The 19,546-nt window shown below is 37.2% G+C and overlaps 1 protein-coding gene across 6 annotated transcripts in view; it reads right to left on the reverse strand.

Moving 5' to 3' along the window:
* Positions 1–7,231: 7,231 nt before the first annotated feature.
* The window catches only part of NBN (nibrin), a 33,748-nt gene continuing 21,433 nt past the window's right edge, over positions 7,232–19,546 (reverse strand). For 3 of the 6 annotated variants that reach the window (XM_081071021.1, XM_081071022.1, XM_081071024.1), the window contains exons 12-16: positions 16,753–16,824; positions 15,348–15,503; positions 13,336–13,449; positions 8,664–8,713; positions 7,250–7,459 (exon numbers count right to left, since the gene is read on the reverse strand). In XM_081071021.1, coding sequence (XP_080927147.1) covers positions 7,429–7,459; positions 8,664–8,713; positions 13,336–13,449; positions 15,348–15,503; positions 16,753–16,824 — 423 coding nt within the window. In that variant the 3' untranslated portion in view covers positions 7,250–7,428. Of the gene's footprint in view, positions 7,460–8,663; positions 8,714–13,335; positions 13,450–15,347; positions 15,504–16,752; positions 16,825–19,546 lie in introns of all 6 variants that reach the window. The other 3 variants (XM_081071025.1, XM_081071026.1, XM_081071023.1) reach the window with 2 other exon arrangements.

Consider the following 19,546-nt stretch of genomic DNA (forward strand, 5'->3'; position numbering starts at 1 on the left):
ACTTGAAGCTGAACAGGACCCTCCACAAGTAAGACTGAAAGGATAACAACTTGACTTGGGGAAGAAAAGTTCTGAAAGTACACACTGTTCTCCAATAAAATCCTGTTCCCCTTCCCCAATAAAATCTTTTAAAAAAAAGGCAGCACAACAAAAATTTAAAAATAGTAATACAATAAAAATTAAGTCACTTCTATTTTAGGCAGTTTTATAATGTGAACCTCATTTAATGACTTTTTTGAAAATCTAGTAAGTTTTATTAAGTAATATGTTTCCATAGAATCAAATTCTAGTTAACAAATTTAAAAAATCAGACTGAAAGGTATTTTAAATTATGTACCGTGTTTCCCCTAAAATAAGACCTAACTGGAAAATGAGCCCTAGCATGATTTTTCAGAGTGACATCCCCTGAACATAAGCCCTAATGCGTCTTTTGGAGCAAAAATTATTATAAGACCCAGTCTTATTTTCAGGGAAACACGGTAGTCAGTGGGAAATGGTGAAAAATCCTTCTAAATCCTATTAAATGAAAGCACTTAAGTCCTAGCCTGTGGAACACGGAGACACCCAGAATTAAATGAAACCGACTGAATTTAAACGTCATTTAAACAAATCTAATTTGGTTATAGGGCTGCTATTGGATAAAGCTACTTTGATCAGATCAGATCAGTCTTTTAAACTACACTATACATTCCTAGGGTGAAAAGGGGGCCAGGTTGCTAAACCTACCCAGAAGAATAATGGAGAAAGAACTAAACAGATAACGGCTGCTTTTGACTGTTCCCTCCACCCCCAGACTATTCAAGAAAAATGGTGTCGCTAGGGAGGTAGCAGGACAAAAAAAATTAACTGATAAACCATAAAACAACTAAAAGTAACCTTCAAATTTAAAAGAACACCCTACTGGTTTCAGTTATGATAGACTAATGGGAATCGGACTTAACCCTTTATCAATTACTGGGGAAAAACCATAAAGCAATGTTTGTACACGATGGACAGCAGCCCTAGAATGACATTTAAGAGAAGAAACGAGGTGAGGAAACAACAGGTGAGGTTGAAATCACCCTCACTCTGCCAGAGGCTGCTTCCCACACAACACTGGAAGTGGAGTAGTGGAAAACATCCCAGTTCAGGGTCCCTGCTAGAGACGGAGGAGCAAGGTGCCTGAGGGAGATGCACTGAGAAGCAGCTCCAGAAATCTGCATGGTTTCCTTAAATCTGTCTCAAGAACAGACTGAATACAGACACACAGATCCATCAAACAGAATATAGAGCCTACGGTCAATTTTTGACAAAGGATCCATGAATATACAATGGGGAAGGAGACAGTCTCCTCAATAAGCTGTGGTGGGAAAACTGGAGAGATAAATGCAAAAGAATGAGACCAGACCATTGTATCATAGAAAAAAACAAATCAAAATGGATTACAACCTTGAATGTAAGACCTGAAACCATAAAAGTCCTGGAGGAAAACATTCGCAAATCACGTATCTGATAAAGGTTTAATATCCAAAACATATACAGAACTCACACAACTCAATAGCAAAAACTAAAGAATCCAATTAAAAAATAGATTGAGTCTAAATAGACATTTTTCCAAAGACATACAGATGACCAACAAGTACATGAAAAGGTGATTAGTCCCATCACTAATTAGGGAAATGCAATCAAAAGTACAACGCAAAAATCACCTCACACCTGTTAGAATGGATGTCATCAAAAAGAAGTTATACAAACTATAAGGTGAGGATGTGGAGGAAAGGGAACCCTTGTGCACTGTTGGTGGGAATGTAACCTGGTGCAGCTACTATGGAAAATAGTATGGAGGTCCCTCAAAAAATTAAAAATAGAACTATCATATGATTCAGCAATTCCACTTCGGGCTATTTACCCAAAATAAATAAAATCACTATCTCAAAGAGATACATGCACCCCCATATTCACTGCAGCATCATTCACGATTGGCAATATATAGAACCAACCTAAGTACCCATCAATGGATGAACAGATAAAGAACATATGGCATATATACACATATCTACAATAGAATATAGATTCAGCCTTGAGAAAGGAAATCCTGTCATTTGGAATAACATGGATGGACCTAAAGAACATTATGTTAAGTGAAATAAGTCAGACAGAGAAAGACAAATACTATATGACCTCACTTATACATGGAATCTCTAAAAACCAAACTTAGACACACAACAGATCGGTGGTTGTCTAAGGCAGTGGTGGGGAAATGTGTCAAGGTGATCAAAAGGTACAAACTTTCAGTTATAAGTTCTGAGGATGTAATTTACAGCATTGTGACTATTAACAATACTATTTTGTATATTTGAAAGCTGGTTCTCATCACAAGCAGAAAAAATTTGTGAGGTGATCAATGTTAACTAAATTTACCATGGTAATCATTTTACAATATATACACATATGAAATCATTATGTTGTACACCTTAAACTAATTTATATCTCAGTAAAACTGGGTGAAACAGACAAATCCACAATTATAGTTGGAGATTTTAATATTCCTCTGAGTAACTGGTCAAACAAGAAGACAGAAAAATAGAAAGGATATAAAAGATGTCAATACAGTAATTAACCACACACCTAAATGATATTTATGGAACACTACGCTCACAACCTGAAAATACACTTTCTAAGTAGACAAAGAACATTTACCAAAACAGACCAACCACATGTTTGTCCACAAAACAAGTGTTAGAAAATTTCAAAAGGTTGAAAATCTTACTAAATATGATCTCTTACCACAGTGGAATTAATTTAGAAAGCAGTAACAAATAAATAAATAACATCTTTTGATAGACGGAAAATTTTTATTTGGAAATTAAGTAGCTAACCCATGTATCAGTGAAGAAAGCATGTAGAGATTAAGACATATATTTTGAACTGAATGCTAACATAAATATCCAAAGTTGTCACATGCAACTAATGCAGTAAATAGAGGGAAATGTATAGTTTTAAATACTCGTGTTAGAAAAGAAGAGGGATTTAAAATCAATGATCTAAGCTTCCATCTACAGGGGCTAGAAAAATAAGAGCAAACTGGACACAAAGTAATTAGAAGAAATAAAGATGAGTGAAAATCAATGAAACACAAAAATGGCAAACAATAAAGAAAAATTAACAAAACCAACCATTCTTTAAAACTTTTTAAACAGAATTGATAAACCTTTAGCTAGATGATCAAGAAAAAGAGAACACATTTCTCTGAAAACAAGGATGAAAAAAGGGACATCATTATATATTACACAATTATTAAAAGTTTAACACAGGAATTTTATGAACAACTTTACACCTACAGAATTTTTTTAAATCCTAAGGAATCTACACAAAAAATCCTAAACTATGAGTTTAGCATGTTCTTAGCCTCTAAATTCAATATACAAAAAATAACTGCACTTACATGTATAAACAATAAATCATTGCAAGATGAAATTTTTAAAAGTACCATTTACAATAGTATCAAAATATTAAACATTTAGGGATAAATTTAAAATAGATGTGCAAACCTCTCTACTGAAACTATAAAATAATGCTGAAAGAAATTAAAGATCTAAGGAGATGAACAGATGTATTATGCTCATGTATTAGAAGACTGAATATTTTTAAGATGTCTATTCTTCCCAAATCAAGTTTTAGATTCAGTATATCTCCACTGAAATCCTAGCAGGTTTTTTTTTTTTTTTGATAGAAATTGATATGCTTCATGGACTTAAAGTACCTTATTTCAAGCCCCACTAAACAGCTATAGTGATTCAAGTCAGTGTGCTTGAGTCTAAGAACGGACAAGCAGATTGATGCTACAGGACAGAGTTTAAAAACAGACCCATCTACATACGCTTGACTCATTTTTTACAAAGTTGCCAAGGTAATAAGAAAGGACAGTTCTTTCAACAAACGGTGCTAGCCTGGACAGCCATATGGATAGTAAAATGAACCCTAACCCATACTTCATACTCAAAGATTAATGTATGTTTGATCAGATATATATAAATATAAAAATATATAAAGCTTATAGAAGAAAACAGAATATTTTTGAAATCTTGATATTGAATCAAATATTTTAGGATACAAAAGGAAACATCAAGAAGAAAAAATTGACACGTTTGACCTTTCCAAAATCTAAAGCATTGTTCATCAAAGAGATCATGAAAAACAGTGAAATATGAAAATAAAAATAATTCAGGCTAGGAGAAATATTCTCAATACACAAAAGAAGTGCATCCATAATATATGAAGAACTTCTATATCTCAATTATAGTTGCCAGGGTAATGCAAATTAAAACCAGAATGACACATCACTGCACACCCAGGGTAATGGATTAAAAGGAAAAACCTCTGGCAATCCCAATGTTTGCAGACAGGAGCACTCGTGGACTGGTGTAGGCAGGTTTCCTTAGAACAGGTCTGTGGGCATGGCTGAGACCATTCCATTCCTCACCTGAAGCATGGAGGCCACCAGCTTCACTGGCTAGTTGCAAAGCAAGACCGTTATTACTCAGAGACTCCAGTTCATCCACCAATAAGGCCTGGCCATTCCACTCGTACGGTGTCCACACTCTCTCCAGCGTCACCACCGTCATCACTTATGTGTTTATAACCCCTTATACTATTCTAATAACCTCCTCGTTAATGGCTTTTAATATCTCAGTTTTGATGCCTGTACTAGAAATTGTACCTTGGCTCACCCCATTCCACTTCCTAGCAGCAGAGCATCTTCAAACCTCCACTTCTGACTCCCTGAGCGAGCGCCCCACCTGCCAGCAGGTTATTTAGTTCTACCAAGTGGATGCTGGAGCCTGAGGTCAGGAAGGTGACAGTGAGGGAGAGGCCAAGTCCCATCCCTCCGGCTGCTCCTCTCCCAGGGACGTCACCCATGCCCCCCTCACTGTCCACTCTGGCCTGGAGCATGATGGGAGCACACATGTACACTTGAGCACATGCTCCAGGGAGGCCTCAGTGAGGAGTGGACTGCGGTCTGCTCTCAACAGTTTGGGAATTTTCCTTGAAGGCCCAGGTGAGAGCCTGCTCCTCGTCCAGCCGTTTTCAGCATCTCATTCCCTGTATTAAAACATTTCCTGCTTAAAACGTCTATGGTGGTTTCCGTTTACTTCAACTGGAGCTCAACATGGAAATACCGGTACCTTCCGTTTCTTTGTATCTTACACATAATTAACATACTGATTTAGAAGTTCCCATTCAGAAACAGAGCGCAGCTCCCCCACTCCCAAACCGAATAAAATCCAGGCTTCTTGGCCAACAGTTAAGGTTTTGTAACTTACTACCAAAACCAACATTAAATTTTCAGGAATTCTTGTTCCCAGTGTGGGAGGCTAGCCTGTACTGTGACATTCAGTTCCATGGCTTAGAGCAGCAAAATACACCTGCTCACTCCACATCATCCTGATACAGGGAAAAAGAGATTCAGTTCTGTTGTGCTTGTGTGTTCACAGTACTACTGCTCACCAGCCAGTCACACAGGCGGCCTTGTTACACCTGAGGGAGCAAACTTCACGGAAGTCACCTTTCTTCAATCTTGTAGAAGGAATTTGGACCATGAATATCATTCCAATAAGCAACTGGAGACTCCCAGTGGTGTAACCAACCACAAGGCTTCAATTGTAAAATTGGGAAGAAGTCCGGAAAGAAGACACTCCGGGGTGATTACGACTGCAGAAAGGGAAAGGGGTGTGGGGCCCCTAAGTGCTGCTGGGAAATGGACAGTTGAGAGACTGTGGCCCAAGGCCTGGCCACCTTCTCCTTGCCATCAGGAAGCTCAGCTAAAGCCCCAGGCTAGAAATGGGGCACAGTTCTCATTCACCTACCCTCCCATCTTTCTCCTAGAACATGTAAAGGCTTAGAAAAGTGTCCCCAGGAGAGCCTGGGGAAAGCTGCACACCTGCCAGCGCGGGGGCTGTGCCTCCACTGGCTCAGGGCAGAGCTAACAGCCCCCCGAAGGATCTGTGCACAGCAATGGGGGATATCCTCCGTCTGCTTAACAAGACTTCCAGAGCTCAAAAGAACTCAAAGGAAATTCTCCAACTCAGACTGTCACGTCCTAGAGAGCAGAGACCACTGCTCATTCATCTTTGGATTGAGTGCTGTGGACAGCAATGTTTTATATATAATACAATTTTAATCATGTTACCCAAACAAAGACTTTGAAGGGATAATAAAACAAAGAAACAAACAAGAAACAGCAAAGACACTAAGGAACGAACTCCTGAAAGGCAACGGTACGTTCCGAGGGCTGGCCAGGGGTGCAAAGTGGCTTAGCCGACCCTCACATGTGGTGCCTTCCCTGACGACGGAAGAGCACTGCATCTTCCATGAGGTCTAGCAATGGTACATGTTACTTTATGCATCATTTTCATGCTACGCTATCGCTACCAGCCTACAAAGGTAAGCATGTTAGGGCGGCAGAACCTGCATGAGACCAGGACGCTTTCAGGCAGAATCCAAAGCCTGCTCTGCTTCCTAGGACATGATGTACCAATGTTTGGTAACCAAAGGACTTGACCATAAGCCTAAGGTACAAAATTGTTTATATTACAAAATTTGAAAAAAGACATTCATTTTTCTTACCATCTCCCTTTAAGGTAGAAAGAAGACGATCTTACCATTTCTACTTTACAGGTACCAAACCTAGGTCTCTAAGAAGCTCACAACAGAGGCACACCCAGCTCAGTAAGACCACCAAAGAGGTCTCTCCATTCTAGTGAGATTTATCCACAAGCTTGAGGAAGGCTTCCATCCTGTCTCCAGTTGCCAGTACTACTTTATGTGGTGACATCTTCACTACTGAAATCCATTTCATTCAGGTCACTTCAGCTCAAGGAAGACTATGCATATGGAAAAGGAAAAATTAAAAGCAAAAAGGATGTTCTGATATGCCTATGATCAAATCAGTGAAAAGGTGCAAGCTGCTGCCCACTGCATGTTATATGCTATCGTTTCCATAGAAAATGACTGAAAAATGATATGCACAGAAGTTTGAATAGGTATTACAAATCTCTGCAAAGACCCATAAGAAATTAGTCTCATGGATTCTTCTAAGGAGGGGAAACAGTGATGGGAAACTTTTTAATCCTTTACTCTTTTAAACTTTTAGAATTTTGAACTGTGACTACATTAACTACTAAATAAATAAAAACCAAATTTAAAAATGAAAAAAAGAAAAATTACCATAAGAGATGAAAAGACCAAGACTGAAAATGAAACAACCATACTATTTGCCACACACAAAAGAAATGGAGTTTTGTGCATTTTATTTAACAAATTCAGGCCATAGAATATTTGTAACTTATGTCCCATCCCTTTTATATACTATATGTATGTATCCCAGAGGAAACAAAGTAAATACTTGACAGAAAATGGTTTTCCATGGCTTCTTTATAAAATTCTCAGTTATCTTCTCCTTTTTACATTAGGATTGTATCTGCAAGAAAGAAATGGGGTTAGAAGATACCTAGATAAATGATGGCATTTCTTTCACTTTTAAAGTTAAAGGGCTTTCAAAATAAGTCACACTTTAGCAAACAGAATGAGAATGCCATTTTTATCCTTAAAATCAGACATTAAGTATATTAAGCACATAAATTAAACATTTATACTTTCATTTATCCTTTGAATGCTTTGGTGAATAAATAAAACATCATCAAAAAGTCCTATAAACCCATTAAAATAATTAACAAAAACAACAGTTTAAAAACAAATATGTGTTTATACTTCTTTTAATATGGCTTCAAATAGTTTCTCTGCCTGCCCCTAAATTAAAGAATAGCATTTACACAAACAAGCATAATAAACCTAAAATATAATTACTTTACAAAATTTTCTCTAATAGCAATTAAATGTAGCTGGACAACCAGATTTTCTCATTTGACTTCTTATGAAAAATCAGCACTGTCCACATTTTGACCAATGATTCATACTGTCAATAATGAAATTAAAGAATCAAATTCACTGCAAAACAGACTCAAAAATGTAGTACCTTCTTTGTTTTGGGAAAATGTTTGTTTTGGGAGTAAGTTTGGGAAAATGTTATTCTCCCCTAACTATTATAGTAGCTACCTATATTTCAATACTTTGTGAGTATTTCAGATATAATTATAAGGTTTGTGGGCCTGTAAGAACACTGAAAATACGTTAAATCAGAATTGAATTATAATCATCCATTGTAATAAACTTCCCACCAAAACCTGCTTTGAAACTCTAATCCAGCCTCTTGTTTTTATGCATGTGCCAATTAAAACTAAACAAATGGTCTGGTAGTTTACTTGTCTGACTTCAAAACCCATTCACTCATAATTCTGCTTAGAGCTGAAAGTCTCGCAGTTATAGACAAATTCACCCAGCTTAGGAACTGTCTCTTTCCTGAATGCCCCACACAAATTTTAAATCTCCTGTGGTGCAGTACAACTAAATCACCCCAAACCTCGAAGCTATATCCAGTAAACCCAATTAGAGGTGCTCAAGCAGGAAAAAAACACATATTACAAACAAAACATTCTTTAGGGGAAGGGACTAAGTGTTTATTTCTAAGGACAGAAGAAAAACAAATATTTAAATCTCTACAAACAGAACTGAATTTTACATACATCTCTCTAAGATTCATGAGAAGGTGGAAATTAAAACTTTACCTGAAGAGATCATCAGCGAGAGACTCTTCTTTTGCATGCTGATTTTGCACCTGTCAAAACGAACATAATTTCAAACATTTGCTCAATGGTGCATATGCAGTGAATGGATTGCTATATGGGGTGCTCAGGCACCTCCGAGAGCTCCACATCCAGGTCATCAGGTCGATTGTTCTTGTTTCTACACGTCTCCCATTCCACAGATTCTCTCCATTTATACTTCACGCCACCTGACTGCAAAGTCCTCTCATTAAACAACTTCCACCAGCCAACCTCCCCATCAAGGCAACCAGCACACACACTGCTGCTTGGTGAATTTTTAAACATTTTCTGCAGTAGAACCCTTTTCCTAAGTGAAATCTCAGTGTTCTGAGGTCACAGATAGCACTGATGAAGGGGCTGAGAAGGCAGTATTTATCCCAGTTTTGACCAGGTAAAGTGGCTCCCTTTCTCCCTTCCCACGCTGTCCCGCCTCTCACTCCCCTCAATTAAGAGATGTCTGGAATATTATTCACTTAATCTTTAAATGGGTAATTTCTGGGCTTTAGCATTTGAACTGCTTCAATTCTTTTGTGTACTACTATGCTTCTCTGAAATGCACATTTATAAAATAATAAAGCCAATTATTCTTTCCAAGAAGAAAGGCAGAGAAAGTGATTTCCACACTCCCGTTTTTGGACAGTAAATATCCTGAGTGACCTTCTTACTAATGCAAATTTTCTGAGTGACCTTCCTAACAATTTTTAAAAACTATTTGCAGAAGACTACAGTGGACCCACAATAAGGCAAAATACAAACCCTGAGATGTTACTAAGTACCACAGCCAGCTTTTTGCCCTGCCCTGTGATATCTGCAAACCATAAAAAACCAGGGTTCTGCTTCCATATCTGGATAGGGGATGAGTGATATGTAAGAAAACCCAAGACGGGGAATCTAATAAAAGACTCTATTACTAAAGGGTGAAAGAGGAATAAATCCTACAACACAAAAGGCACCAGCAAAGAAACTTGCCTGTCTTGATCCTGGCATAGGGAGGAAAGAAGGAAAAAGAAATCTACGTTTATAAAGACAAGCTGGCCTTCACTCAGGTTTCTGGTCCAAACATGTATTACAGTGTTCCCTGAAAATAAGACCTAGCTGGACAACAGCTCTAATGCGTCTTTTGGAGCAAAAATTAATATCAGACCCAGTCTTATTTTACTGTAAGACCTGGTCTTCCATAATATAATACCCGGTCTTATATTAATTTTTGCTCCAAAAGACACATCAGAGCTGATTATCAGGCTAGGTCTTATTTTCGGGGAACACGGTAACTACCTGACTGATCCAAAACCCTCACAAGCAGAGACTAAAGTGGTCTCATATTGGTAGAACAAGACTGACAGACGTATATATGTCTTCTCTGGAGGAAATACACCTGAATTCAGGATGCCAGGAATTCCCACAGATCAAGTTTCAAGGGAAATGAGCAGTTCACCATTCAAAGATCATGAAGTATATACACAATTGGAAACAAGGTGCTATAAAAAGAGAACAAGCAGAAACAGATCGACAAACACTTTAGGTACTGGTACCATCAGGAAAAGATTACAAAAGAAGAGCTTACACACAGCAGCAGGGAACAAAACAGATTTAGAAATGAATAAAAAAGATTTCCAGAAATGAAAAACTACAACAGGTTGAGTGAAAACTCAACAGACAGATGGAATACCAACCAAACAGAACTGAAGCAGAAGTACTAAAGACAATCTGAAAAAAATGAGCAAAAATACACTCCAGAGAATCAGTGATGAAATGCATAGAAGATACACAGATAAGAAAAGGAGATTTAACTTACGTCAAATCAAGTTCAAAAAAGGAATACCCCTTCTCCCTGTTATCCTACAGCTCTCTTCCCACGGCTGCCTGAGGTGACCTGTCCGGAGCCCACCTCTGAGTCGGGCAGCACTGGACAGTCAGGCAACTCGATGACGAGGAAGAAAACTGCCCACCCTTGTATGAGGCTTTGGTTCTCTCTCAATTCAGTGGCCGTGTGTGTCTAAATTCTCATCTTCACGTAGTATTTCTTCTATTGCAAAGTTCCCCACCTTACTGAGTTTTATTAAATTCTCTGGTTAAAAAAAGGGGTTGAAAAACTTAGGTATCAGATGGATGGTCTTCTTATACATATAATATCTACTAGTACACACAACACTGAGGAAGAAAGTAAAAAAAGAAAAGCCTATTTTTGTAATCTTTCCTGTGGTTCTCATTATAGCAGTTCATAAACATATGTAAACAGTGAGGTCTTAGAAACCGCATTCTAACCTGGACAGCTGTAAAGCAGTCCATATTTTTCCAAAAGAGCAATGTTATAACAGATTTGGCTTCCTGAGGCTTAGGCAGCATATCAGTTGCAGATATGATCAGAGAAATGCCACAAAACAAGTATGCAAAATTATAGAACTCTAAAGCAATTTCAAATATCAAAATGATGCTGCTGGCCCTAATTTCATGGCTTAAAACAATGTGAACGGATTATCCAAGTATCTACTATAAAGTACCCAGAAAAGCACTCTGACACGATCCATGTGATCAGAAATCTGCACGTTTGCATTAAGCATATAAATCTGAGTGAGAGAGTTGGGATTTGCCTTTAAATACTCCAGAAAGAAAAAGCTGGGAAGGGAACAGATGAAGCAAGATGTGCAGAGTGCTAAAACTTGCTGAAGCTGTGCACTTAGGGGGTTATTTTACTATTCTCTTTACTTGGTGTGTATCTGAAAACTTCTCATAATAAAAAGTTTTAGACCCTAAAGTAAGTATTACAAATAATTACTATACAGTAATTAATATTACCTAACAATTTCCCTTACCTTCTTAAAACTTAGAAAGACACTTGGGGGGAAAGAAGATAGACCAGTAACAACTGCCCATGGAAAGAGGTATTAAGGCACACTTTCTTCAGAAAGCAGTTAATAGTATAACAACTTTAAAGCCCTGCCCACCTTTGAGATGGTGTGATCATGTGTCTTTAAACCAAAGTACAAAAGTGTAACCACAGAGAATGAAGTTAGACCTATTCTAACACCACATATAAAAAATTAACTCAAAATTAATCAAGGATCCAAATGTAAGAGCTATAACTATGAAACTCTTAGAAGAAAACAAAGGGGAAAAGCTTCCTGACATTATGAGCATATCTGGCAATGGTTTCTTGGATATAACACTAAAAGCACAGGCGACAAAAGAAAAAAAAATAAGATAAACTGGACTACACGAAAATTTAGAACTTCTGGACGCCAAAGTACACAATCAACAGAGTGAAAAAGCAATCCAGAGAATGGCAGAACACATCTGCAAGTCACATATCTGATAAAAGGTCAATATCCAGAACATATAAAGAATTCCTACAATTCAACAACAATAATGAAAGATCAACAATTTGATTAAAAAGAGGCAAAGATCTTGAAGAGACATTTCTCCAAAGAAGACATACACATCCAAAGAAGCACATAAAAAGATGCTCAACCTCACTAATCATTACAGAAATGCAAATCAAATGAGATACTACGTCATATTCATTAGATGTCTACTATTAAAAAACAGAAAATGGGGCCGGCCCGGTGGCTCAGGTGGTTAGAGCTCCATGCTCCTAACTCCGAAGGCTGCCAGTTCGAGTCCCACATGGGCCAGTGGGCTCTCAACCACAAGGTTGCCGGTTCAACTCCTCAAGTACCGCAAGGGATGGCGGGCTCCGCCCCCTGCAACTAAGATTGAACACGGCACCTTGAGCTGAGCTGCCACTGAGCTCCTTGATAGCTCAGTTGGTTGGAGCGTGGGCTCTCAACTACAAGGTTGCCAGTTCGACTCCCACAAGGGATGGTGGGCTGTGCCCCCTGCAACTAGAAAACGGCAACTGGACCTGGAGCTGAGCTGCGCCCTCCACAACTAAGACTGAAAGGACAACAACTTGACTTGGAAAAAAAAGGCCTGGCAGTATACACTGTTCCCCAATAAAAGTCCTGCAATAAAAGTCCTGTTCCCCTTCCCCAATAACATCTTTAAAACACACACACACACACACACACACACACACACACACACAAAAAACAGAAAATAACAAGTATTGGCGAGAATGTGAGAAATTAGAACCCTTGTGCACTGCTGGTGGGAATGCAAAATGGGGCAGTTGCTACAGAAAACAGTATGAAGGTGCTTAAAAAGCTAAACATAGAAAAAAAAGATATTAGAGGAAATAGGAAAAAGGTAATATTCAAAAGAGAAATTCTCAGAACTGTTGAAAGACAATTCCCAGATTTAGAAGCCCAGTCCTTTCTACTGTATTGACATATTTGTAATATCTTCCATATGACTGTATGATCATCCTTTTAATTGCTATCCTTTAGCTTCCTTTGAAATTTTTGTGGGTTAAGTCTCTTTTTTCCTCTTTACGTTAGGATGTAAACTTAACTCATTTGTTTAAGTCCCATAATTTAAATTAATAAATCTAGAAGTCCCTTAAAGAGGTGTTATAGAAAGGTACAAATTAATCTCAATGCTCTGTAACTCAGGAATTGTCCTAATGAATGACCTTAGGTCACTTAAGTTTGGTTTTAAGAAGAATTTACTCAAAGGAAACCAAAAGGGACGAAAATGCAAGTCAAACAAGTTATTGAGCTCACTTCCTACTAACCTCCATTTCCTGCCTTAACCACTCTTCTAATTCTGTATTCTTCATAGCATGATGAGCTATCAGATCTGATCCTCCAATGATCTGTGGGAGTTTGCCTGCTCCAGGAAATGTGACCTGTTAAATAGTAAAAGTAATAAGGTTAAATGCATTAGCAAATTAAGATAATCATTTCTGAAAAAGCTTAGAAAAAGTAAAGATTGTAAATCATGTATAACATAAGTGTCAAAGATGTATGTATCCTACAAATGAAAGGGAGAGAAGTAACTATGTTAGATCCATGTTTTTGCCCTATTTTTTGGCTATTACGATAACCAGATTTAAATATGTAACTGGGATTTATGTACTAAGAGAATTTACGATATTCAATTTGGAAGTTTTATCCAAAAATGACCTTAGCTCATCATTTACCAATTCAAGGTGAACACACACACTGTATTTCAAATTATACTGTGTTCTAAAGATTTCAAAGCGTAAGTCCTTTCTAGTACTCATGAAAATTTAAGTATTCAAAACTTTCCAATTTCTATTTCCTAGCAAGAGGTATTGGAGACGGCAATAGTTTATACTTTTAATTGAAATTTTAATTGCCCACAAATTAAAAAATGCTAAAAATATGTGAAAATGCATATCAAGCACATTGGTAATACTGTATTTAGGGAGTAATAAATCCTTAGTATTTATGGGATTTTTAAAAATTTCAATGTATGAAGTGGAACAGGAATGTTAAATTAGTTTTCATCATTAAGCAGTATTTTCAAAGTACAAATACAACCAGGTCATTGATTTGTATATACAAAGAAACACTCAGACAAACTCTTTCATTAGAGGTAATCCAACTGAACAACTTTCCATACAAATTCTGGGTTGAACTTCTTTTATACTCTCAAAATTATTCCTTGGTCAAGGATATTAATATTTTTAGGGGTTTTAAAATTTTCCAAACTACGTCCCACAAGTCTGTACAACTTTATACTTCTTTACCACTCCTCGCCACAATGAATATTATTGCTTTTATTTTGGTAACTTCATTAATAAGAAACTAGTATGTCTTTTGAATTTTTGATTTAACAATGAGATCTCGTCACACTACACTGAACATGAAGTACCCATGTGATAAGAATGTGCCTATGCTGTTCGTGCACCACAGCCGTGGGGTGAGAAAGAAGACATGGGTGCCATGTCAGCGGAGACATTCCCATCTTCTAGTCTTAGAAGAGACTCTTCCTGTTAACGGAGTTTGGAATCCTTTAGAGATTGTCATTAGCAGAAAATAATTTAACTGAGAAATGGTAATAGTAGCTCACATTAAAGAAAAAGCTCCACCACCTCCTGGTCACAGTAAGAGTCAGACAATCATGTCCTAGAGAAAAGCAGTTTTCTACAGATGTCACTTGTGCCATGTTCCTGTACTCTCATCCAATGCGTAAGCAGAAGGTAGCAGTCAGTAGTCAGCAGTGCGAAAGCAAGAGCAAATTCCCAGAACAGGGAGCAAAAGAACACAGACTGAGTCGGAAACCTTCTTTTAACCACACTGATAACATAGCTACCTTTCAGCTCCTAACAGACAAGAAACTCGGATCTGATGGTAACACTCTGTATATATATTTGTTTTGTGTGGACGTGTGATAACAGAATGCCTGGTTTTCATGATTGAATGTGGTCAGTTATTTTCAACACATTTGTTATCTTCATAAAGTCCTGAGTTAAAGCAGCCCATCAGGAAATCATACATCGATACCACAACTGAGAAGACCCTCTCGCTATAGCCAAACGCCTGCTGTTTAAGGAGGGAAAGCCAAGTAAACACACACTTTAAACAATTCAGTCTTGAAGAAGTTTGTTTCATTCTAGGTGTTCCATATATTCTTTAACTGTCAGTTCATGTCCTTCCGAGAGTAATTTTTTAACTGTTTTAAGCAGCAGAAATAGTCTGTTTTCAACATGAACTGCTTTTATTACTATTTAGCAACAAACACTGCCCTCTTATTATAGTGTAATTAAAGGAAACATACCTTTCTGAATTTCTTGAAATTCTTCACTTGACCATAACCATCATTTACACTAGATGTGTTTCTGGAGGCAGAGTTACTAACCACCAGTGATCTAAATTCTGTCAGTAACACCTTCCTTGGAGGTGTCTCACCATCATCCTGAAGACTTGCATTGTTCTTAGATGGGATAAAGAAGGATGGACAAGAAGAGGAAATGCAAGAAAAAAGAAAATTACTTGTCAGAATTTTTTTCTGCAGAAAAAAAGTTCAAACATCTGAAAAAGACAGTTAAAAAGGTTTATGTCTGGCACCTGAACTTTGTATCTGGAATCAAATCATATCTATTTCAAAACCAGAAAAGCATTTATTCAAGTATTGTATAACTTTAGAAACATTTATACCATACTAATCTATGACACAAAGCTTAACAAACATAATATTTTTAATTTAGTAGCCTATTTTAATAACTATCTCAATAAACGATTTATCTTCTTGTATACATTTTCTGGGCAAGAAATCTCAGTATTATCTGCTGCTTTTTGTTAAAATCATACCCTTACAATCTGTTCTACAAATTCACATCTGCTGTATTTAAGCCTTTTTGGATTTTCAAAAATTTGTATTTTTATTATTTTTGACACCTCAGAAAAATCAATTATTAATTCTGGACACAACACTTCATTAACTGAAAGCCACTTTTTATTCCAGATTGATAGCTATTAAATCAGCCTGAAGATTCCTTCCTATGGCTGAATGAGGGATTCTTTGTCATGTGCTGTTAACTAAGTAGTTACATAGCAACACTGTTACAGCTGCTCCAGGCTGACCATTTTAGCTTTTTAAGCTGCTTTACTCTGTATTCACATGGAAGTTGCTAACAGGACAAGATAAAGAGTCAGGGAGAGAGAAAAAAAGGGAAAAGTCAAAAGAAAAGGCTCACCTGACAGTGACAGGGTACATATAATTAGGAACTCGTAATAAAATATTAATAAAAATACCCTAATACTTTCGTACTGTGTTTCGGAGTTTAGAAATTTTTCACAACTGTTAACTTGATACAAACAATAACCCTGTTGGAAGTGTCAACATGATTTTATTAAACAAAGGACTTGAGCGTCATAAATGTGAAAATGACTTAGTCAAGGTCACTTATCTGTAGAGGACAAGGAATTTCACTCAGGCTTTTTTTTTGTCCTTAGTCTTTTTGCTATGTCATCGTTATTTATATATATATATATATATATATATATATATATATATATATATATGATCTATCTATTTCCAGAGGGGGCACAATTATGAAACAGACCAAAATATAAAAATAGAAATAACTAATCCTAAGAATGAAAACTGACAGAAAATGATGAGATAATGGTCCATGTAAGTCAATCTTTATAAAAATTAAATAAAATAAAAGTTTCCTCACAGATGGCTCTTCTTCAGTTGACCATAGTAATTCTTTCTTGAGCACACATTTCTTCCCAACTTCATTTTCTGGCTAAAGAAATAGAAAATATTGTTCATACGAGATACAAAATGGCACCTTTCTGAAAACTTTAGAGATATTCATGCTCTTGATCCAGTTATTTGACTTTCAAGTATCTTCCCTAGAGAAACTATGAGATGGGAATAAAAACATATGGCGCGGAAGACATTGTAGTATGAGTCAGTGGTAAGAGCAGAGAACTGGAAGCAATCTAAGTTCACATAAGTTACATACTTAAGAAACATTTAACAATATGAGAAATGATCATAATATAAGTGAATAAAAACGGCTACAAAATTGCATTAACAGTGGATTCCAAGTTAACAAAATATGATTTAAAAAGAAAATACTAAAATATTAATTATAGCTATCTGTAGACAAGATTATCAACAAATTGTTATATTTTTTATTTTCAATATTTCTACAGTATTATGCATTACTTTTATAGTTAAAAATAAAAACAAACACTTTTAAGGAATTCTACCTGAATTTGTTGAGAATTGAATTTTAAATCACCCTTAATCCATAAAGACAGAAACAGAGTTACTTTAACTATTTGAGATGTTTATCTGTAATAACCCTAAGACTGCCTTGTATGCAATCATACTAGGCTTCACATTCACATATCCAGACCGTGTTATAGATAAAAGGGCATCACAGAGACGGCTTCTTATTTTCAGTTAAAACCACAGTCCTCCTGGATACAATAGAGGAGTATATTGTTCTACATCAAAGTTTCAACGATTCAGCAATAAAAATTCAGGAAAATTACTAAGAAAGTCCAGAAAAACCAATGTACTTTGTGCTTGTTTAGGGACTAAAGAGAGTTAATGTCTTATGAAAACCTACCTTCCAAGGTGACCATATGCCCTTTTCCGGAGTACTCTCACACACGTCTCCCACTGGAAGCTGTGGTCACCACAAGCAACAAGTCACTCCCTGGCACCTGCTCCCCACCCTGCACTACTCCTTCTTCAGGCTTGCTTATCCTCTGGAGCATGTTTTCATTTCGTAGCTCAGAGAACCACACTACACCCTTCCCAGATACTCAGACTATAAGCTTGGGAATTATCTCAGCAAAGCAAACCTGTTTTTGTGCCAGCTGTCAAGAGCTAGCACAGCAACCCTGGCAAGCTACTTACACCTCCTCCTGTCAGTTTCCTAATCTGTTCAATGCATATAGTATGCTTGCAGCTAGGCTGCTATTAACAGAATGATGGCTTCCAGTCCGTGGTAGCTATTGATATTGGGCTTTGGAAGATGCTACAGTAATAAGACAGAAAGAAACCTTAAATTAGAATCAGACAAGGAATGAGGTGAAAAAGAGATACTGTGCAGACAGTGGGTGCCATAAACAGGAATGTTAACAAGGACGCCAAGTCATGTGTGCATTTTCTGGTGACTCGGAGATTAAAAGCAAGGCCAAGACAGACACAGCTGCCATTTACATCAGGATAAATTCCTAGGAGGAGTATCTAGACAATAGCTTTCTATTTCAGCTTACAGAAATATCTTACAGACGTGCCAGAATTACATTTAAATCCCAAAACAGAAAAATGGCAGTTCTACCATCAATGTATTTTAGAAAATGACTTTCTGAAATATGGCTAAGGAATCCAATGTCAACAAGAAGTGCCACACGTTGGGGCTGGCCTGGTGGCTCAGGCGATTGGAGCTCCATGCTCCTAACTCCAAAGGCCCAAACGCTGCCGGTTCAATTCCCACATGGGCCAGTGGGCTCTCAACCACAAGGTTGCCAGTTCAACTCCTCGAGTCCCGCAAGGGATGGTGGGCAGCGCCCCCTGCAACTAAGATTGAACACGACACCTTGAGCTGAGCTGCGCCCTCCACAACTAAGACTGAAAGGACAACTTGAAGCTGAACAGCACTCTCCACACCTAAGACTGAAAGGACAACAACTTGACTTGGAAAAAAGTCCTGGAAGTACACACTGTTCCCCAATAAAGTCCTGTTCCCCTTCCCCAATAAAAAAAATCTTAAAAAAAAAAAAGTCACACTTTTTGCCTTCGTAAAACTGCAGAAAGCTTTTTAAGTGAGAGGACTGAGAAATATGTTTTCTGGTATCACTTCTGCAGCTGGAAATATTAAGCACAATTCCTTTAATCCAGAGCACCCACAAGGACTTTCAGACAATAAGTTCTTAAAATGACAAAACTGAAAAGTAAAACTAATCTCAGGTTGTCTGTGTAAGGTTGACAAATTGCATGCACGTCCATTTCCTGGCTGTGATACTGGATGTACTTCTGCAAGATGCTACTTATTAGGGGAAACAGGGTGAAAGGTATATGGGATCTCTTTATGTAATTCCTTACCACTGCATGCGAATCAACAATTACCTCAAAATAGTTTTCAAAAGTTATATTATACTGAAAGTAAAACTAACTTTGTTACATTTTCACTTAAAAAATTATAGTGCTAGAGTAGAGGGATTTAACTTTTAGGATATCCAAGTGTGCCACAATCAAATTGCTATTCACTCTCCAAAAGTCTAGACAACATATTTATTTTGTACTGTATTTTTATTTAGAATGTCATAAATTCTGAAACAGCAAAATAAAAGGCAAGAAAATTATGCTACAGAATCACACAGCAAAAGAAAATGATTATATTCCCTGGTCTCATTCCACAGCATGTCCACCTTGGCTATTAAATGAAAGGTCTCTTCAGGTGCACAGAAGACTGCTGGATGGTCCCGCATCTCTGGGGACGCACT

The sequence above is a fragment of the Rhinolophus hipposideros genome (assembly GCF_964194185.1).
Source record: "Rhinolophus hipposideros genome assembly, chromosome: 13".
Taxonomy (NCBI): domain Eukaryota; kingdom Metazoa; phylum Chordata; class Mammalia; order Chiroptera; family Rhinolophidae; genus Rhinolophus; species Rhinolophus hipposideros.